Genomic DNA, 22,504 nt, shown 5'->3' on the forward strand with positions numbered 1-22,504 from the left:
CCGGGCCAAATGAGATTCATCCGTAGGCTGACTCCTGCCCATGGAATGACAGTTTGCAGTCTCTTTCCTAAAAGGTCACCCAGTCCAAACTCCCTTGAACTTGAATGTCCTCTAGAGCCCTGCAGAGTGGCACAGAGGGTGAGGGGTCCCATCTAGCAGGTTAAGTGAGTGCCTAGGGTGTATGTCTGTGTCTGTCTGTGTGTGCCCTACGCGTGCAAGGGTGGGGCTTCTGGCCTCCCTGCTGTCGGTCCTGGAAATGCATTCCAGGAGCAGAGGCAGGGTGTGGCCACAGCAGCCCACTCGGAGATGCCCTGGGGAGGGCCAAGATCTTCAGGCCAATAGGGGCTGGTTGGTTGAAGAGTCCGGCTGGAAGGGGCTACAGAAACAAAAGTGAAGGAAGGAAAACTCTGGAGAAAGCTAGAGAGCACAACTGTCGTGAAAAGGACTATTGGAAAGGCAAGAAGAACAAAGAGGCTAGGAGGAAGCATCGGCTCTAGAAATCCCATCCCCCAGAAATATGACATCCCCAGATTCCCCAGCCAACCATCCAGATGAGCCCTCTGGCCACTCTCCATCTGCTTGCTCGGCTGAATTTGTCTTCACAATACTGACCACTACCTGACCTTTTACATCATATATCACGTTGCGTATTTGTATCTCTGGATGCCCCCAACTCTGACACACAGCTCCAAGTGAAGGGGGCTTCGTCTACTTTATGGTTCAGTTCCCAGTGCCTGGCACAGGGCTGAGCACACAGTAGTTGCTTAGCAATATCTGCTGGACCAATGGACCGCAGCCAGGCTCTTGGCACCAAAACAGTTGAAGTGTCAACCACATAATAATAACAACAGCAGCACAAAGCACTTTATCATTTTCAAACCTGTCGTTGAACTTAATTCCTCCAGCTTTCCTTTACCAAACTGCTTCGTGTGTTTGGCCACGGCCCAAGAGACCGCTGGCCTCTGCAAGGTGGACCGCCTGCCACCCGCTTGGATAGAGCTGCCTATAGGGCAGCTCAGCCAGCTCTCTCTCTCCAGGGCCTGGGAGACGGCGAGGCTGCAGAAGTGCAGGGCTCAGCACGAACCGGGCCGTGCCATCAAAATGATCGAGTGTTCTGGGACCAGGTTCCTCCGGCCTCCCCAGCCCGACAGCGGGCTGATGAGAAGTGTGTAAGGATGCAGAGAGCCGTGGGCAGGGGGCGCGGGCAGCGCAGCCTAAGGTTAACGCTCTGGCTCTATGAAGTCAGACTGCTGGGCTGGACCTCTCTAAGTCTTGTTCACCCGTCATGTGGGCATAACCCACCAAGGTAACAATCACTTCAAAGGGTTCAATGAGACACTTCACGAAGAGTGCCGAGCCCTGTGCCCGCTGCGTGTATCCGTGCCACCAAGACGGCGCCACCCCAGCAGCAGCCACAGCGCCCCCAGACAGCCCCAGCCTGGCCACTCTCCAGCGGTGTGATCCTCAGTGACTCGATCTCTTCCTCCCTGGACCTCAAATTCCTCTTCTTTAAAATGGGGAGAACCCAATCACCAGGATCGGGTAATGAGGACTCGGCAAGATCATACGTTCGGCACTTAGCAGAGGGTCCGATGCATCTTAACTACTTAATAGTCGTGAGCTAGTACCTTATTCTTCTTCAAGAAACTTTAGCCTAAAATGCCAGTGTGGAAATCCTCCAAAGGCAGGAAAGGCAGTTCGCCATCTGCAAAGAAATCTTCGGGACAGAAGGTTCTCCAGCTGCAAGTTTCTCTCCCCACCTCCTCTAGTTTTCAGTTGCTCTAAGAATGACCCTCCTCCAATCTTAGCTCTGACCTAGGAAGCATTTGGAGGTCAGTTCCCAGGGTAGGGCTGACCTCACTCCACGCCAGCACAGTTTGCCCTGCTCCATCTGCCTCTTCGCCCCCACGACGCTGCAGTCTGACAGCGAGGGAGGGGACATGCAAATACACCCTAAAAAAGGCTTGTTATTTTCGCGGCCTGGATGGTGCGCGTTTGTGGGTGCCTGTGAAGACAGCACGTCACTGTCAGGTACAGGGCATATGCCACCCATCTGGGGGAGGCTGTGAAATGTAAAAATACCCAACCCAAATAAAGCCCTTTTCCAAAGAAAAAGCAAGCTCCTCCTGTGCCCTTTGCAGAAAGGGAAGAGGTGGTAACTCAGCCCCGGGGCAAATCCCCACTGGGCCAGCCCCTGACCAAGGCACCTGACTCTTCGTTGGTCCCACAGCCTCAGCGCCCCAGTGAAACTGCTCAGCGGCTGGTTTTAAATGGCAATTATACTGTGGAACGACCCAGAAATGGAGGCTTTCAAGTTACAAGCCTGGGAAAGGGAACAGCAAAAGACCAAAGACAAGGGCCCTCCATAAAGAAAACAGAGCACTAAAAAAGCCAGGAAGTGCTATTAACAGCACAGCTGATTTACCAAATCAACTCAGAAGAATATAATTACCGCCAACTTTCATCTCACACTTAACAGTCTTTAATAGGCACCTACAAGGCTCCCCATCCAGGAGTCTCCAGAGCAAACGTCTACGGCGGGAGCCAAGCCGGTAAGGTCAATGAAGGCAGCTCATGGCAACAAAAGCAAAACCAACAGTGTAAACAAAACCAAGGATAATAGGGAGGTGTGGGGGCCTGTGGCAAACTGGAGGGAGAGAAGAGGTGAGGTGGGAGCTCTCCATTCCACATATCTGTTGCCAGGCCACAACGGGGCACAGTGTGACCAGATCTCCTGAGTTTTTAATCAAAGATTGAAATTTTCAGGTGACATGTTGGTTCAGGTTTCTTTTAAAACACTGTGCGGGCCAAACAAAACACATCTGAGAGCCAGATCCAGCCCACAAATGGCCAGTTTGCCACCCCTGACCAAGCCCCCAGCAGCCCCTCTTTGCAATTTTGATGGTACTCCTGGGGACTGGGGCGGCGGAGGGTGGGGGGAGCAGAGCAGTAGCTGTGTAATAACCCAATGCAGTACCCAGACACCTTTCCCCACTCAAGAGTCCCTCTCTCCTGAATGTCTAGCCCTCTGAGCTCCCCGCTGCAGGATGGACCCACATCGGGGGGGAGGGGGGCACCTCTTCCTACGAATAAGCACCTATGTTTACCGGCTTCCCACGTCCTCCCCGCCCACCCCTCTCCACCTCCCACCACTGGCTCCTTCTCCCTTCCAGGTCGGCAGCTCTCCTGTCAGGCCTCTGAAGAAATGGCCCTGTTGGGGACCTCACCGGGGCAGGTCTTTGGACAAACGGCCCCCCCTGGGGAAGTGGCTGGGGGTGTGCACAGCACTGAGGCTCACCCACGCTGAGGACTTCTGCTTCTCACCAGTCCCCAGGGAAACGCTGCTCTCTGCAAGGAAGGCTCATGGGAGCTGCAGCCTCAAGGGCCCCGAGGAGGGAGTGCTTCACCTGCGGGTCCTCTACAAACATCACCTGAAGCAAACGGTGCGAGTGACCGCCGCCCTGCCCATCTCTGGCAGCTGCTGGGGAAGGGATGCCACACCACCCTTCTCCCAGTGCCTACCTTCAGCTCTGGCCTGGGGCCAAGAGGGGTAGAGGCAACGATGTGCCTCACAATAGTAAGTTTTAAAGATAATCCATGATTGGCGCTCTCTTGTATAATTTCCAAAGCATGTGCATGTGTCCACGGTCTCCCCTGAGCCTCCCAACAGCCCAGAGACTGCCAATATTTTATTATTCATTACTGTTATTATTAATCACTCTTCCTCTGCCCCTGGAAGAACCACAGGTTCAGCATCCTGCCCTAGCCCAGAGCTTCTCAAACTTTAATGGGAGAGACTGTTAAAATGCAGATTCTGATGCAGAAGTTTCTGGAGCGGGGCCCAAGATGCTGCAAGGGGACATAGATTCTGCTGGTCCTCAGACCCCACATAGAACAGCAACACTTAGGTCACTCGGCGAATGTGGGGCTAGAGCTGGGGCTGTAATGCAGGCGTCCTACCCTAGGAGTCCACCTAGAGGAACAAGGCTTGCTCACCTCACTTTTCACGGGTTGGGGCCTCTTGCCCAGTTTCACCTCCAGGAAGTGCAAGGGGGCGATCATGGCCCCAATGTTGCGGATGTCGGCGTATTTCAGCTCCTCTGCAGTCAGAGCCGAGCTGGGGAGTCCGGTCAGGGGGCCAAGCCCTGGCAGAGAGCCCGCAGTCACGGAAGGGTCTGGAATCTGCCCAGGCATCATAGCAGGAGTAGCGGCAGCCCAGCCTGGAGTGGGTGGGAGAAGATCAGGACACGTGCCGTCAGCCACGTAAGGGGTTCCATGCCTTGCCAGGGGCTCTTCCTTTCTTTCACTAACGTTCCCCTGAACCCCTTCCCCGCCCAGTTGTTCTTCCTGCCCTTACATCCATTCTGTTATAGGGGAGAACTCTGATCAATTAATTCCCAGCAAAGTTATTCTTGGCCCTGTAGGCAATGCTTAACCCAAGCATAGGCCACACTCATTCGGTATTTGCTATGTGCTTGGCACTGCAGTAATCCTTCCAGTAGCCCCACAAGACGGAGTCAGACCCATTACACAGAGGAAAAAGCCAAGGCTTAGAAAGAGAACTTGCTCAAGATTGTACACCGTGAAAACCGGAGTAGCCAGGATTTAAACTGCAACCCGCTGCCTCCGAAGAAAACAGGTTACAACGGTGGGATCTCAGGCAACTTCGCACCTGTTTGAGAGGGAGCTGGTTTTGCTCTGGTGCGGTGCCTCCCCTTAAATCACACATCCCGTTCTGCATAGTTGTTAAGACACCCTGAATACGAAATGAAGTAAATCGAAGTTCAAGGTAAGTGTGTGTGTGTGTGTGTGTGTGTGTGTGTGTGTGCGCGCGCGCGCGCGCGCGCATCTGGCGTCTACGGGGAAGATGCGGAGGCAAAGATGAAATGCATTAGCATGTGCTTTCCCAGCGGAGCCTGGGGACCAGAAAAGTCCTCCCGGTCTCTTCATTCTCAAAGCAAACACATATTCTGGCTCTGCCAGACCCAGAAGGTGTGCAAAGGAAGACAGATTCAGGCATAAAAGAAGACAGAAGTTAGGTCAACACCAGAGAATTCTTATTTCTTCTCTCTACTGGAAGAAGCTTGTGGATAAGAAATGGTTATTTCAAGACACAGATGGCAGTGAAGAAACCATGTCTGCCAAGAAAGCCAGACTCAGCTGGTACCTTAGAGGGCTCGTGTCTATCCTAATCCATCCATCCACCCACCCACCCAGTTGTTGACCACCTATGAGCCAGGAGTCACTGAGAGTGCGGAGATCAGATGTGTACAGCCTTGCAAAGTCACATTTTAGTACAAAGCTGCTCCTAGAATCCAGTCTCTCTCCCTTCCCACCTCTCTGCATAGGGCCATAAAATTAAAACCTTTATCTAGGTTTTAGGGGAATTCTAGGGGAATTTAGGGAAATTCTAGGGCAGCTCTGTCCTACCCTTCCATCGCCATCAGTCTCTTCCCATGGAGAGGGTTGTATTTGGTGAGACAGGGGAGATGCGACATCCATTGGACCCCACTTCCCTGCTGGGCAGAATTCATGTTCTCATATGGCCATGCTGTCTTGGGCTCACTGCCTCAGGGTCTCGTCAGCATGGCTCTGAGCGGTAACCCACAGCTCTCTGTCCCCATCCAGGCTGCCAGGTCTAGACTGCAGGAGAGGGGCCCGCCACAAGCACGCACCATGTTCCCCATCTCTGTTCTCTTTTAAAGATGAAATTTGCTTCCCCATCCAACCCTGTGTCCCTTTCTCAATAGGTTCGGCACTCCGAGGGGAAAACCATGTGAGGGGTTTGCACCCTTGAACCACAAAGACTACCGCTGGACATCACTTTCCTTAAAGAAAAGTGCATGTGAGTAGACAGCGGACCTGCCATTTCGCCCTCAGCACCTGCCTATGAAGCCATTTGCACAGAGCTCCCTGCTGTGCACCCAAGTTCACATTTGGTAGCCCAGGCCCTATGTCTGTGCCCCACCTGCTCGGCCTCCCACACCCGGCCCCTCGCCCCTCCTTAGCACCTAGTGTCCCCCGAGCCATCTCAGAAAGGGATCTGAGACTCATTCACATCAAGTCATAGTCTTAGAGCTGGAGGAGGCCCTGTGCTTATCTAAACCACATCCTCATTTTGCACATGAGGAAATTAAAGCTCAGAGGGGTGAAATGACTTGCCCAAGGTCACACAGAGGAGAAGCCAGGGATGGACTCCCGGTCCCTGGTTTTTAGAACCAAAGCTTTCTCACCCTGCCCTGTTTCCCCTCCTGGGGTTCAAGAGATACATATGCAGATATTAATGGTGTTTTCATGGTGGACTTTGAGACACTAGCCCCTGGCGGAGGGTCACGGTCTTGCACCGAGGACCCTCCACTCTGCCTTCCACACATCCAGGTTTAGGAAGTTCCCTGAACAGCCCCATGGTAGCCTGGGTGGGAGTGTAGACATGGACGTGGCCTCTGACACATCTCATATGTGGTGGGTCAAGGTGACCCTCCCTAAACCTGAACGGCACTGAAGGCACCCCGCCACCCTCCAGAGCCAGGCCTGCAATGCAGACACGGCTGCAGGTTTCCACACCAGAAGGTGGCTCTGGGACCAAGTGGATGAGCTGCATGTTTCCCAGGGCCTCCTCCAGGGAGAATGAGAAAGGGGCCATGTGGACCCGTGGCGGGCAGAGGGGAGTGATTTCAGGCTACCTGAGCCAAACTGACAAAGGAAATTCCCATCTCCTTGCCAGGAGAGGAGAAAACCTTACAAAATCCCCTCTGCCAGCCCTGAACTCCTGCCACAAGGAGTCAGTGACATATCCCCCCCCCCCCCGCCCCCGCCCGGCCACAAAAGGATGCTTGAGCTAGTCAAACTGGATGGGCAATGGGAGGCGGGGGAAATGCTCTGTGCTTGGTGCTCCAGCTGGGCACAAACCCCTCCCGGGGGCACCACACCTCCACTCTGCAGCCAAGCAAAAACACAGAGCAAAACCTCCTCCTCGGCCAGAAGCCCCAGAACCTTCCTGCACTGTAAGGCCCAATTCCTATGGGGCAAAAGGTGCCGTGTGGCCACTCAGCAAGAGTAGGGGTGATTTCAAGGGGGAAGCAGTAGTCATGGCTGGTTGCTGCCCCATGGAACCCCAGTGCCTAGCATCATTTCTGGCACAGAAAGGGTAATCAACAAATACTTGTTGAATTAATAAATAGATAAAAATGAATGAATGAACAAATGATAAAAAAAATTCATGGCAGAGCAAAATTCAGTGAGTGGGGTAAGGGTCTGTCTCTGGGAGTTTAGATGCTCGTTATCCACCTCCAGATTATTTGTTCCCACAGTAGACCCCAAGAAAAATACTCCAGAGGCTTCTGTATGTTTCTCTGCCTAAACCATCTCAGAAAGATGGAAGCCAGACCCCGCTCTATTCCGGGAATGATAGGCTCTGCTTGCAGCTTCTGTTTATTTTCATACAGATGGTATAAATGAGACACTAACAAATGATCCCAAAATATAATGGATTCTTTGCTACTGTGGAACCCCTGAGAGGGGTAACCACCCCCTGGGAGCAGCAGCCCCATAAATTCTTGCCATTCCTACTCCCCTGCGAACCCATCCCAATGGCAGGCCTCACTCAGAGGATCGGACACCAGGCTTTCCTCTATAGAAGCAAAAACTCTCCCCCCCCCCCCACTGCCCAGCAAGGGCGCCCCTAACTGCTCAGATACAAACCACGAAGTCCTTAACACATGCCATTCCTAGGGGACAATCCCAACAGCTGACATTCACCAGTGCGAAGTCATCCTAAACGGCTCTGGGCTGGGGGGGCGGGAGTTGGGGGAAGTTGCGGGGTCAGGAGCTGGAGGAGCTGGAGCGGCTGCCTTTCATAACCAGGTCCTCATTAACTGGAAAGAGCCAGCTGACGATCCAAGGTTGAAAGGCAACTTTGGTGATTTGAAAAATAAAACAATTTGATGTGATTTAGGGATCTATAAAAATGGGGGAGGGGGACAGTGGCAGGGAACCCATAACAGCCAGGAGGAATTTACCCACTTCAAGGAAGACATAGGAAAGATGACAAGAGGTGAAATCATCTCCCAACTGCTTGTTCCATCCGGAAACAATTTGGGAGGAAAAGGAGAGCTACACGCTAAAACCTTTAGGGGAAGAACCCGGAGATTTTTCCCTTCAGGGCCCAGGAGGTCAGAAAGGAAGATAAACACCCTCCATGTCTCCATTAGTAACTGGGGTGCATAAATAAAGAGCAAGCTCTATATGCTGGCAGAAGACCAAAACTGGCAAATGGGGCTTGACCTCAGAGACAGGCCCAGAATCCAAGAAGATGTGGGCAATTTGGGATATTGACCAGGAACAACTTGGAAACTAGCCAATGAAGAAAAACCGGGTAATGCTCAGATCTGAGATGAGACTGACGAGTAAGGCACAAATAAGACAGAAAGCATTTGGGAGGTCATAGCGGACCCTAAGCTGCTCCGGAGCCTAAGATTTTGGGAGGTTTGAGGCAGCTCCCTAAAAGCGGGCTTGGAAAAGATAAGGACCAGATGGGTCCAAGAGGCAAGAACCTAAAACAAAGATCCGTCAGCTGTATCTCCCTGTTCTGACTTCCTCGGGGGCTCGTAGGCACACAGTTTGGGGCGCTGCCTTGTACAAGCAGAAGAAAAGCCAGATACTGGGTCCCCTTGGAAGATACTAAGATGAAGAATCATTTCAGACAAAAGAAGGAAAGGTAGTTTTCCCCTCTTATTTTCTTCTCTTGTTTGCTGTATGTAATTCTGTAAGATATAATTTTTGAATGGAAATATCTTAAATAAGTAACAGTCTTGCTGTGGTCGGTCAAGCATGTATAGGGCTCTTCTTGTTAGTGTCTAATAGTTGTCATCTTCATCTAGAATGGCAAAGACAGATTAAAGGGGGGGTAGGTTAAGAGAAAGTGAGGATCCACATTATGAACTCTCTGTCCATAAAAATAAAAGTTTAAGGGAGGCTCCAAAGGCGCTGGGCCTCTTTGAGAAGGCCAGCCCCCCGCCAGGCAAACAGCTGGCCTGGGCTGGCATCGGGAGCCAGGAATGGGTGTGTAGAGTGCAAAAGGCCTTAGGCCGCAAGGCTCAGCATTAAGAGAAAGCGGAGGCGAGTGGGGGCAGGTCAAGGAGCAAGGCTGCTCACAGGTCAGGCCCCAGGAACACTAGCGGGGTTAGAAGTCAAGAGCAGGTAGCCATCAACTGAGAATCAACACGGGGGGGGGGGGAGGTCTTGGGAGCCAGAGCCTGGGAAGACTCCCAGGGGGGAAATGGGAGGGGGACGGGGGGACAGAAGTCCATGGGCAGGAAGGGGTGAGGGGTGGCAGACAGAAAGGTGCCAGGCCAGCACTCACAAAACATAGTATTAACTATCGTGAATCTCAGACAGTTAAGTACCAAACCTGTTCTTGGAGCTAAAGAATCATCTGGAATGATCTCTCTTCTGGAATCTGAAATGAGGTGGGTAAATCAGCTTCTAAAAAAATAAGACGATCCAGAAGGCGAGGAGCAAAAAAGAACGGAGAAACCTCTAAGACTGAGAACAGGGGTGCGGCACCAGTGTCTCCGATGGTGGTCTCAGCTCCGCAGGCAGCAGACGGAGGCAGGTAAAGAGTAGGAACTTTGGGGCGCCTGGGTGGCTCAGTCGTTAAGCATCTGCCTTCGGCTCAGGTCATGATCCTAGGGTCCTGGGATTGAGCCCCGCATCGGGCTCCCTGCTCAGTGGGAAGCCTGCTTCTCCCTCTCCCACTCCCCCTGCTGGTGTTCCCTCTCTCGCTCTGTCTCTCTCTGTCAAATAAATAAAATCTTGGAGGGAAAACAAAAAAAAGAGTAGGAACTTGGAGCCCCGTCATCTGAAGGTGAATCCAACCTCTGCCCCTTACTAGCTGTGGGACACTGGGTGAGTTCCCTAAGCTCTCCCATCTCACTTTCCTCAGCTGTAAAGTGGGAATAATAAATAATGTTATGTGCCCTGTACGGCTGAGAAGAGGATTAAATTAGTGAATACTTGGAAAGTACCTGGAACAGCGCCTGCACCTAGTGAGTGTGAAGTCAGTGTTGCCATGAAGGCCTTCCTTCCTGGAGGGACACTAGTGCTGGATGACCCCACGACATCCCTTCCGCATGGTTCCCACCTAGCACTGATCTCCCTTTCCTATGACTGTGAAGAGGATTCTTCCCCAGAGGATTCTCTGCTGTCCCACTTTCCAGCTGTAAACCCCACGGGGGCAAGCCCATCCTCCATCCGAGCTGTTACTGCAGAGGAGAAACAAAGGACACCAGATCAGCGATGGGTACAAAGGTGCAGAAACGAGGCCCAGCACCTGTCCTTTGCCTTGGTTTCTCCCAAGGTTTCCTCCAGCTGCCAGAACACAACTGCAGAGATCACTGGCAACAAGACACCACCAGGGTCTTCCACCCTGGCCTCCAGAGGCAGCGGGCCAGCACCTTCGGTGTCCCTGCACTGCTTAGAGGGGGTCAGTCCTTACATCCTCACAAGAAGAGAATGAGGGGTGGCAGGATCAGGAGAAGCCACCCGCGTGACACTCTGACATGCATGATCCTTGCAGAGCCATCCCAGCATAGAAGAAACTGGAACCTCTCCCCGGAGGAAAGATTCTTCCCTGGAGACCAGAGAAATGCTTTTGATAAGGCCCTACCTATAAACGCAGCTTTCTCCCCTGCCTAACGTAGGTGCTCAATAAATACTAAGGCATTTCTGCCAAGACCCTTATCCCGAACGGCGAAGAGCTGGGAAGGTACTACCATTGGACGAACCTTCCCTCTGCTCTTCCCGCCTCCCCCGTCTCTCCTCATTGGTGTCGGTAGTTCACAGTATGGTACATAACACAGACATACACATACCGTGTGACAAATTCTTGGCCCTTTTTAAAAAAATGCCCTTGGCCAGCTCAAGCTTTGGAAATTGAGCTCCACAAATGGAATCCCATGGGTTGCAGCAAGAAAACAGACTAAAAAATAATAATAATACAAAAAAAAAGCCAGAATGGTGGGCTCTGGCCGGGCCTCCCACAGCCAGCAATGAGTGTAAAGAAACACAGACTGAAAATTCCAACCTTGGGTCGCTAAGGCATTTGTCTCTGCTGAGCGTCGAGAGGCCAAACCACACACACGCACAAGAGTGCACGCGCGCGCGCACACACACACACACACACAGGCACACAGAGCTTGGCAGCCCGTAAGTTCCAGAGCTGGTAACACAAGCCACGGAACCGACTGCCAAGACAAGCAACAGAACGAGCCAGGCCCAGTTTCATTGGCCACCATACGCTGCATATGGCCCGGGACGCAGCCAAAACAGTGTTCTCACCCTCCTCAAAGGCATAGGAGACCCTCTGTTTTCAAACACACCTCCACAGAGCCTTAATTAAAGGAAAATGGAAAAATAATGTGTCTGCTACCCCCCCCCCACCTATATAGGTATGCACACACACATACCCATACACACTCACTCTATTTTTCTCTTCCTCCCATTTCGTTTTCAAACATAATTCATTCACATGGAAAAAAAGCAAACTGCATCCTGCAGCAGAAAAGCAGAAAAGAATGTAGCTTGCCCTCAGCCCTGGCTCTGGTTGCTGACGTTGAGCTGGGGCAGAATGAATGCGGAGCAGGCCAACCTGGAATCGGACGGGCCCTCTCTTCCAGAGCCGGGCTGGAAACCGAGACACCGGCGTGAGAGGCGGCCCGCTTCAACACCAGCAGCCCCATGACAAATAGCGCCCGGAGAGCCAAGCCCTTCCCCCCCTGCCAAGGATTCTGCAGGTTGGAGAAGATGCCCACAGGTCCTGCAAACAGGTGGGGGAGACAGCAGACCCTGGCGGCCGCAAAAGCTAGGCACTGAGTAGAGAGATCCCCATCCAAATCCTTCCTTAGGGGACACTGAGCACTTACCAACACATCTCCTTGGAGGTGGCTGCAACCAGCCTACGAGGAAAGTCAGAGGCCTCAACGCCCATGCCTTCCAACAGCCCTTCAAATCTCACAGCACCCAGCTCTTCAGGAAGATTCTGGAGCTGCTGGCAGCTCTGAACCGAAGCCAAAGAAGAAGAGGAACAGAAGAGTCTTTGAGAAATCTGTCCTCCCTGTTTTAAACAAGGCAAAACCTTCACCAGCCAGAGGCACGAGAATAGATCTTGCTTCTCTTCCCCAGTCCTCAGGTTTATATCAAACCAGAGCCATGCTCACACCTGATACCTGGTTAAACTCTCCCCTAGAAACCTGCAAAGGAAGATAAGGCGTCCATCCAAGCTGCAGCCAGATTCGCTGGAAAGATGAAAGCAATGGGAGGTGTTTTTAAAAACCCTCAGGGGAGGGAGGTGAAGGGGAAGGGAGATAATCTGGGAACACAGTTTCTAGCAAGGGCTGAAAGGACAAGCGGGCACCCCATCGTGGTTCAAAGCTTCAGATCAGATGCTCCTCATACTTTGAGGAAAGTCCACCAAGATTTAGACCTGGATACACACACCCACACAGTCCGCAAGCCCTTTCTTGAGAGGCAGACCTGAGCACATCTGCCCTGAGCACATGTGGTCAGGTCATAGCCGGATGACCTGGACTTACACTGTAGGGAGAGCCTTACACTGAGCAAGGGTCAGGCAACGTTGCAACTGGAGCTGACCCAAGGGGTCAGTTGAGTTCCTCTTCCACCAGCCTCTCCAGCCTCTCCGGCCGCAAGGATGGCCCATCCATCCCTGCAGAAGAGCCAAGGCCTCCCGTCTTCCCAGCTCCTCCCACTGACCCAGGCAAAGCCTGGGTCTGCCACCCCAGGGTCCGGTGATCCAGGCCCTATGGCCCAATCCCTCAACCTCCTTTGAGGGGCGGGGCAGAAGAGAGTCTCCTAAACTGGGCTGGGCAGGAGAGGAAGGGCAGGTTACCTAGAGGAGCAGGCTTGCCTCCTTATGTAACCTGGTTTGGGAGCCAGGGGGAGCCCACTGGGGGTCCGGGCCGCCCCCCGGCCCGTTCCCAGCCCAGAACCTCGGAGCAATGGCCCTGAGAGAAGCCCTCTTCATTGGATCGAGAGCCCCAGCGCTTCTCCAGGTCCTCTGAGAGCCGCGCTTCCTCCCAGCGAGGGGGGTGGGGGCCGGCACGACTTGCCAGCAGGTCCCTGTCATCCCTCCACCACCAGCACCCTGCACTTCCCTGGCCTTTCGGCCTCCATCTCCACCTCAACCGCCCATCTCCCCCGCCCCCTCCCCGGGCAGTTTTCTCCCCACTCACCCGCTTTCCCCGCCGCCCGAGGGGAGCACCTCCCTGCAAAGGGACGGGGGAGGAGACCGTGGGAGGGAGGCGGAGGGAGCAGCGCCCTGGCTGCCCCGGAGGCGGACAGAGCCTACCGTCCCAGGGCGGGGACCAAAGGGCAGCCTCCGGCTCCCCGGCGCCGGACCGGAGGGGCCCCGGGCTGTAGCGCCCCCCGCCCGGACAGGCTCGCGGGCCCCGGGGCTGTGGGAGCCTCCCCGCCTCGGCCCGCGCGGGGGCGGCCGTCCCAGGTGCCCGCAGCCGGCGCGCCCCTCCCGCCCCGCCCGGCCCGGCGCCCCCGGCGCGCGCCCTCGCACCCACCGTGCACAAGCCGCGGGCGGAGGCGGCGCCCCCGGGGCCGGGGCCCGGCTGCAGGCGCCGTGCCCACGCAGCGCCGCTGCCGCCCGGCCGCCGAGCTCCGCCCGGTGCCCAGGCCCGTCCCGGCCCGGGAGCCGCCGCGGCGCCAGCCCCGCCGCCGCTGCAGCGTCCGCCGCCGCCAGCGCCCCCCGTCGCGGCCGCCGAGCGTCCCTCCCGCAGGCTGTGGCGGGCGGCGGGACGGGTTGCATCAGCCCCGGCTATATAGCGGCCCCTGGGCGGCGGGGAGGGGTCGGGAATGCGGAACCCGCCGAGCTGCCAGCTCCAGACGTCAGAGGGGGACGGAGAGGAAGGGAAGGAGGGGACAGGGAGGAGGGGGTGTGGATCCGGCGCCTCACACCCACTGACCTTCACCTCCCCCGCCGCCCCGGGCGCCCTCCTCCCGCCGCTCGTCGCGCTCCTCTCCCCGCGGGGGCCGCGGCAGCCCCGGCTCCCGCGCGTCCCCCGGCGCCCACCCCGCGGGGAAGCAGGACTCGGCGGGCGGTTATGTAAGAGCATCTCCGCTGCACAGCCGCTTCCACCCCGAGACCCGAGCCGCCGCTCGGGAGAGGGAAGGGAGAAGGCGCGGCGGGACAAGCCCCAGAGCTCCCGGAGGCACCCGCAGCCTGCGTTGAACCATCCTCCTGAGTCCTGAGCGCTTCTCCCCAGACCGAGAGGGCATTTCGGCACATTTTCATCCTTGGACACTGCATGCCTGAGGCAGTGAGGGAAGGATCTCGAGACCCGCTTTTATTTTTTCCGTGGAGAAGGATGGGCGGAGGATTAACCCCCCCCCCCAGCCCACCTGGCCCCCCGCAGGCTCCCTCCAGCCCGGGGTGGCTCGCTGCAGGGGGCTGCCCTCTTCTGGGGCTGCGGCCAGAGCCCACTGCTTTCTCTGGGGCTCCCCAGGCTGACCCCCGGGCTTTCTGTGCCACTCCAGCAGGCTTCTTGCGGCTCGGGGACACTCCCGTGAGCAGACCCAGCCCTGAGCCGACCCCAAATGGCTTCCACTGACAACTTATCCTCCTCGAGTGGTAGATGGTTAATGGCGACTCCAGAGGAAATGCGCCCTCCAGCATGTAAAGGCACAGAGACCCAGAGCCCACCTGCACACATGTGGCTCCTCAGGCCTTGGCACCCTGGTTGGCATCTCCTACCTCCAGACCCCCCTGGGTGCCCAGCCTACCTTTCGGCCTAAGCCAGATAGGAGTGACAGTGTTGATATTCGGTAACCTTCAGCCTCCTTCCCAGAGTGATGTCAGGTCATCACCCAGAGAAGAAAGGAAGTGAAAGAAAAAGTTCATGCCTTCTTGGAGCGCAGATGCTCAGAGTGAAAGAAACAACAAGACTTGAGACAGATGGGAGCAGATGAGCAAAACCGAATGAGCCTGTCTCTTCAGTTTGAGGACAGTCGGGTTTCATTCTCCTTACTTCCCAGTGCGGTTGAGTCTTTCTGGATGAGGGGCCTGGTCTTACCAGGGAACCACACATCAAGCGGCCATGACATTGACTGACCGGGTTCACCTTCACCATCAGCTCTCTCCCTCAAAACATTGAAGTGAGCAAGTAAAAACAAAGTAAGGTCCTCAAAGAATATACAATGGAAACTGAGTAGTAACCTGATAGTCCTGTGGAAGAGCATGACTCGGAGCCCTAGAAAGGCCAACTACACCTTTACTACAGCATAAAGATCAAAGCTGGGTACTATGAAACTGCCTTATGATGTTTCCCCCATGAGACTGAGCTCTGGACGTTTATATGGAAGAAAACAGTGAACAGGGGCAATGTTACTTTATGCGTCTTCGTCTGGGACTTTGAGAAAACTACACTGATCTATGTGTGGGGACTAATAATTTGTGTGTGTGGTTAGAGCGAGTCCTCTCCCGGGCGTGCTTTGGACGCGGCTGGGCCACTGGCAGTCCTACTGGACCTTTGCTTCCCCCACAAATTAAATATGCTACAGGGGTGGCACCGAGGGGTAACTTGGGGGTCTTTAGCCCCCTCTGCCTCCCTATAATATCCATTAGGTCTTCTCCGTTATTTGATACGGATGTTTTTCAGCTGTATATGGAATGCTGTGTGAACACAGCTTCAAGCCCTCCCTTCCAGCCACACTGCCCCCTCCCAGAGCTCTACAGAATCATTGCCTCTGGAAGAAGCTGGAGGGAGAGGCCACACGCTGGCTCATTTATGGAGATGTTGGTCTGCTTCTTCCTACCCTGCTGGATGAAGCTGACCCACCCCTGGCTCTTAGGCACGGACAAGAGACCCAGCCTAAGAAGACAAGAGACCCAGCCTAAGGCAGTTTGAATTTAGCTTTCTTATCACTTGCAACTAAAAAAGCCCTGATTAATACACCCAGCCCTGGCCAGTGGCCTGACCAGAGATTGTCACATATCTTAAGTGGGTCGGATGAGGCTAGGAGTCTTGAAGAAGAGAAGAGAAGGAAGAGAAGCTGCCAGAGCTTGACCTGAAACTGCCAGAGGGAGACTACTGAGAGTGAAGCTGATGCAAAGAAGAGTAGAGTATAGCCCAGCAAGGGAGGGAGAGGCAGACCCAGCTCAGATGGCATAGCCAGCCATGCCTGCTCTCATCCCTCCCTCTGGAGTTTTTAGCTGTAGGAATTAGTAAATTATATCCTACCTAAGGCAGTTTGAATTTAGATTTCCTATTACGACGGTCCTTAACGCTGGTTCAACTTAACGATTTTTCAGTGTTACCATGGTGCAAAATCCATATGCATTCATTAGAAACCATAGTTTGAATTTTGATCTTTTCCAGGGCTGGTGATATGCGCACAATACTCTCTCCCGATCCTGGGTGGTGACAGCCAGTAGCAGCTCCTGGTCACCCATGCGATCACGACGGTAAACAACCATTTGTACCCATACAACCATTCTGTTTTTCACTCTCAGTGCAGTGCTCAACAAACTACCTGAGCTATCCAATACTTTAGTATGAAATGGGCTGTGTGTTGGATAACTTGACCCAACAGTAGGCTAATGTACGTGTCTGAGCACGTTTAAGGTAAGCGGGGCTAAGCCAGGCTGTGCAGTAGGTTAGCTGTAGTACATGCGTTGTCAGCTTCTGATATTGCCAGCTTATGATGGGTTTACTGGGATGTAACCCCACTGAAAGCCAAGGAAATCTGTAGTGCAACTAGAAAAGTCCTGATTAACCGTAGTTTTACATCCCTGACTTATTTAGACGATTGCATTTGAAAGCTTAATGGACATCCACGACTCCCAAGCTCTTTGCAGACAAGAAAAAAGTGAAATGGCGAGGTGAAATAAGTAATTCCCCAGACCTTTTTTTCCAGTGCGAAAGTAATAGTCCTGGGTAATCCATCAACCCGCTCGTCTTTGTACTAGCATATGTTGGTCCTATATCGTGTGCCTGCGAGGTACACAAGTTTAAGACATGATTCCTCATTTGTCCCCAGCTCCTATCTAGTTTGGAACAAGGTCTTAAACACTCACGAACCGCAAGACCGGGGGTAACGGAGAGCCGGTGTGTGACACAGACGGTAAGTGCTGTAGGAGTTCCGAGGGGATTGCTGCACCATAGAAAAGGCATTCATCAGTTGTTCCATTCAAACCATGAAGGCCAAAAATTGCAAACTGGCAGGTTGAATTTGGTTTTGCTGACTCAACCTTACTTTTTTTTTTTTTTAACATATCAAAGATGCCACACGAAAATCTAGATTTTTAACTTCTCTTGAAAAAGATGAGTCAGGCAACTATTACTAGTCAGGATGAAATAGGTTATGCCAAAAGTACCAAACACCCTCTAAAACTCAGCAGCTCGACGCAAGAAAGGCTTATTTTTTTACCCCCTGGAGACAACTGTCGTCCAGGTGATTGTCCGGGGCAGAACTCCCACAGGTGATGGCTCAGTATTGCACTACCATGTCAACGAGTATCTCCATGGCCACAGTGGCAGGGAAAGAGAGAGAGAGAGGTTGGAGAGGGCCAGGTACCAGCAGTTAAAGGTTTCCTCCTGGAGTGAAATATATCACTCTAGCTCCCATTAGCCAAAGCAAGTCACATGACCACTTTAAATCTCAAAGAGATAAGGAAGCTCAGTCATCCCAGGTACCATGGAGGAGAAGGGAACCATGTGTCAGTGACTAATGAATATCTGCCATAGCATGTACTCCTGAATGGCAGTAGTGGGTTCCAGCCCACTAGAAGCTGCCCCCTTGAGATGGGACTTACCCCAGTTTGACACAGTCTCCACCCAGCCTGCCCGGTCATTTACAAGACCTGCTGGGCCCCCAGGGGCATTTGACTTTGCAGTTCCTGGTACAGACAAAGCCAATTTCAATATTAATTTTCCTGTGTCCCTGGTAATTCACGGAATTATCACAGATTTTTCAAAAACAGGTATTTTTTTAGATTTGCTACTTTTAAAGAAAATGCCATAAAGAATTCTTTGGTGAAGGGCAGGATGGTATCATGAAATCAAACAAGAAGTCGAAACTAGCTGTTATATATTCTGCAAATTACAGAGACCTATTCATGATGGTTTCTTCCTCCTCTCTTCCCTTGCTCAAGCAAACACCTACCAGAAGAAACCAGGAAAAATGAACTTCCTACTTTCTTTCTTTGGGTGGGAGAAGAAATTACATGGTAGTGATTCTGGGGAGTGATTTGCCTTAAAGTTTTAAAAGATACATATATATCTGATATATTTAAAAATATATGCTATATGATAAAATATAATAAAAATATATTTGTATATTATATATTATTAAAATACATATTATCATATGTGATAATATATGTATTAAAATACATGATTTTTTTTTCAAGGCTGAAGTATTTGAGAAAAAAATTTGTGAGTTGAGAATGAGAAGGCTTTTCTTCCAATAACCACCGAAGAAAATTTTATAAAACAACAGGTATGTCTAAAGGTTTTTTTTTTTTTAAGATTTTATTTGAGAGAGTGTGGAAGCATGAGCAGGGGAAGGGGCAGAGGGACAAGCAGACTCCCGACACAGGGCTCAATCCGAAGACCCCAAGATCATGACCTGAGCAGAAGTCAGACACTTATCGACTGAGCCACACAGGCACCCCTATCTAAAGGTTTAATAATAAATTGGCACCCACAGAAATGCAGCCATTTCTGGGGAAAGCCCAACAGTTTCTCTTTAATCTAACAGAATAAGTCTTTGGAGGGTGAAGAGACAGTAAATTCTCTGGTTAAAATTCTGGGCCAGGTGGAATTAGGCAGAGGAGTGTAGTGGGTGTATGTTGTTCTCTTCAGCATTCCTTTTTTTGGAGAACCACTACTCTCCCTCTCTCTGTGGCCCTGGAGGAGTCTCAGTCCTGGTGCCGTCTCCTCCCCCCACCAAATGTGGGTATGTGAATGGAGTTGGCCAATGAGAGTAGTCTATTTTCAAAGCTGTGGTGATTGGTTTAGGGGGTGGGCACATGATCCAAACAGGGCCAATCAGAGTTTTCCCTGAGATTTGATATGTGAGTGTTAAGGAAGAGGGGCACTCCCTTCCTGTAAAACACCAGTGTGAGAATGTAGTTTGTGGCTGTCGGTGGCCATTGTTCCTGTCATATGACAAGAACCTGACTGAGAATAGAATCAACGCACAGAAGAAAAGAGAGCCGACATATACAAAGAGAGGAACAGCTGTGAGGTCATCATTTGAGTCCCTGAACCTAACATGCCACGAGAACATATGCTGAATTAGTCTTTGGGCTTCACGGTGATGGCGTCAACACATCCCCTTTCTCTTGCTTGCTAAGATAGTTTAAGTTGGATTTTCTGACACTTGCCACCAAAAAAAAGCTGAAGAATACATGAATAAAATGGCCCAAAGTCAAGCGTATAAAGGACAGCTGACCTGACACTGGGGAACTTTATCTGCTTACTATTCCTGCCTCATCCATCAAATGCCACTCAACCATCTGAGACTAAATACAGAACTGCAACGAGCTGCCTTCTTACAGCTCAGGGTTCAGTTAGTCATTTGAATAATTTAGTCAGACAACCTTGTTTGAATGTTTGCCATGAGCCACGCACCATTTGCCATTCTGTTTGAGGATGCAAAGCAAAAAAGAAGGTATCGTCCCCGCCTAGAAAGGATGACAGACTAGAGGCCCAGGAAGATGAATGATGTTCATAAAAATGGGGGAAATGAGGACCTTAGCGGTCTAGAGGAATGTGATACATTCTGCACCCAGAATATTGTGTTTCGAAATTGTCCTGAAAACAGGCGGGGAGAAGATGAAAGATGCATGTTGGGGGTGGCATTGTGGAAGCCCTTCGTACAGAGGTGCTCCTGAAATCAACACCAGGATTGTTAGGTAGAATCACCAAACTCCTTCCAATCAAAGATGAGTTTTAGAAATATTAAATTTCAAATAATAGGTGATTAACAAAGTTTGAGTTAATGAATAAGCAGAAGCTGGTCTATGACTCAGTCTTAGCAGATGTTAATACTGTACAAACTGGAGAAATAAGAGGAAGCAAAGAAGTTAGCAGACAAAGGGCGCTGCAGAAGAGAGAAGAAAGGAAGGCACAGACCCGGGATCACAAAACCTCCAGGTTCCTCAAATCCTCTCTCTCCCTCAACGACAGGAGTGGGCTTCCCACTGCCAAGGAAGCTGAAATGGGTTGTCAGTATGGTCAAATACAACAGAGAAATCCGATTCGAGGTGAATCGGTTGCATTTGTCCAGATCTGAAAGGTACATTATAACCTTAGGGATGTAGATTCAAGAAGCCTCGAGCCATTTTTAAAAGAGGGAGTTTAGTCTGAACATGTAGACATTATGCTACAAAGATGTTTCCACCTAAAACCCGCATTAATACTGCTTCTAGAGCAACTGAAGACCCTTCTTCATTCTTTCCTTCCTTCCCAATCGTGCCTGCTTTGCTCCCAGAGGGTGTTCCTATGGATTGGTCAGATTCCGCGATACGATATTTGGACCTCAGTTCCGTCATCTGTTAAGTGGGGTTAATAACGGCGCCTACATTAGAGGGTTGGTGTGAGGATTAAACGTGACACTTATAAAGCACCGTATCAACACCTGCCACATGCTGAGAGTTCAATAAGTGTGGCTGTATTCATCATCACCGTTATCATCATCGTCACCATCAACACCACAGTTCAGCCAACCCAAGCCCTACTTCTACGGAGTCTTCTTAGATCTGTCAAACCCACAGTGCTCTCTCCCTCTTCTAAACTTCAGTAGCACTTCCCTGCCCATCTATCATTAACCATATGCTATTTTAGCAGACAGCTTCTCCTTTGCTGTCCTGCCTGCCACTCCCTGCAGTGTATTCAATAAACTTCTATCTCCTTAAAAAAAATAAAAAATCATATGCTCTTTTAAATTGTCCTGTTTCATACATGTGTCATCATTCCAGTGGGCTTGAAGTTTCCTTACAGGTAGCGACAACACCTTACATTTTTAAAACATCGGTAGGACCTACCCTTGGCACTGTGATGAATGAGGGGCGGGGACTAGGAAATAACAAATAACTTCTTTTGTATCTCCAAAAATGCCGAAAGCAGTCTGGGCTCTTGGCGCTTGAAAATTCAGTCTGGGCTCTTGGCGCTTCAAAATTCACCGAGCAGGTGCTGGGCAGAATATGATGACCAGTCACTCCTGGTGCAGGGCACGCTGGTAGGATAGTAAGTGAGAGAGGGACCGTGTTTTATAGATGAGGAAATTGAGGCCCACATTGATGGCACAGATCAAGCCGAACAAAAGTTATGGTGGGAATAATTCTCAGGATGCTTTTTATGCTGTGTGTTTTAAAACAACCACCAATAAAAAGTTATTTCAGCAAATGTTTATTCAAGGAAAAAAAAAAGTCCCCTAGGTTTTCTGTGGGAGGTGGCGTTTCCTCTTACACTCAACAATTTGGTGGTGTGGTAGAGAGAGGTGTGGGAAGGAGCCAAGGGGGCCCAATGACTGGGCTGTTGTGTGGGCGGGGGTGGGGGTGGGGGTGGGGCAGGGATGGGATTTTCACTTCTAGGAAAGCTCTTCCAGCTCCAGGTACTCCAAGCCAGGTTTTGACGCCTGCTTTTCTAAGGGTGGGGGGGCTAAGTTGGCCCAAAAGTGCTTTCCAGCTCTGTACCTGGGCTGGGGGAGTCCCCGGGGCAAACTCACGGAAACTCACCTAGGGGCCAAAAAAAGTTTCCCATACCAGGAACTGAGGGGGAATCTGCTGTCCTTGGGCAATTGAGGATAAGACAGTTAAAATCAGAACTCCCTTCTGTACCAGGAGAAATCTCTGGGCAGGCCTCGCGTCCTGCAGAGGGAGGCCTCTGGACAAGGGCTTCCTTGGTAGCCTTGGCCAGGCTCACAGGCTTCCTTTCAGGTTTTATGCCCGCGTTTCCCTACCCTCGCCTCCACCAGTGTTTCTCTATCTCTTAAATACACCTCCTTAATCCTCTCCTTCCTCTTTTTTAAAGCCTGCCTTTCCTTTCAAATACTTCCTCAAATGCCTGCTTGTTGTTTTTGCACCCTCCCCTCCAAGAGCCTTCCCCGAGAGCTCTGGCTGAAAGCACACCTTAGACCACAGGGCTGGACTTTCACTCACTCATTCATTCATTCATTCATTCACTCCTTCATTCATTCACTCATTCATTCATTCATTCAACAGATACTGCATTATCTATTTGTGCAGGGCTGTAGCAATACAGTTATGAACAAGATTGGCCCAGTTCTTTGGGGAATGAATAATTAGCTAATTAGCTAAATGATTGGAAGTGTGCAAAGGAGAATTAAGGGCTGTTATGAGACAAAGAAACCATCAGAATCAACCTTCTTCAACTTGTCAGAAACTCTTATCCAAATCAGCTCGGTGCCCAACGTCTATCCCGCTCACTGGCACAGGGGCAAGTGTCCTTTAAAA

The 22,504-nt window shown here is 51.7% G+C and overlaps 1 protein-coding gene and 1 long non-coding RNA gene across 3 annotated transcripts in view; one reads left to right on the forward strand and one right to left on the reverse strand.

The window, feature by feature from the left end:
• The window catches only part of JDP2 (Jun dimerization protein 2), a 41,406-nt gene extending 27,715 nt beyond the window's left edge, over positions 1-13,691 (reverse strand). Inside the window, exons 1-2 of one of the 2 annotated variants that reach the window (XM_026519476.4) lie at positions 13,587-13,691; positions 3,997-4,220 (exon numbers count right to left, since the gene is read on the reverse strand). In XM_026519476.4, coding sequence (XP_026375261.1) covers positions 3,997-4,197 — 201 coding nt within the window. In that variant the 5' untranslated portion in view covers positions 4,198-4,220; positions 13,587-13,691. Of the gene's footprint in view, positions 1-3,996; positions 4,221-11,921; positions 12,002-13,586 lie in introns of those variants that run through there. The other variant, XM_026519477.4, reaches the window with a different exon arrangement.
• Positions 13,692-16,401: 2,710 nt separating this feature from the next.
• Positions 16,402-20,881, forward strand: LOC123002153 (uncharacterized). Its single transcript, XR_006411732.2, has 3 exons — positions 16,402-16,486; positions 17,062-17,145; positions 18,434-20,881. It is a non-coding gene; the product is annotated as an uncharacterized LOC123002153 (long non-coding RNA).
• The last annotated feature ends 1,623 nt before the right edge of the window (positions 20,882-22,504 follow it).

Source organism: Ursus arctos, unplaced genomic scaffold (genome assembly GCF_023065955.2).
Source record: "Ursus arctos isolate Adak ecotype North America unplaced genomic scaffold, UrsArc2.0 scaffold_25, whole genome shotgun sequence".
NCBI lineage: Eukaryota > Metazoa > Chordata > Mammalia > Carnivora > Ursidae > Ursus > Ursus arctos.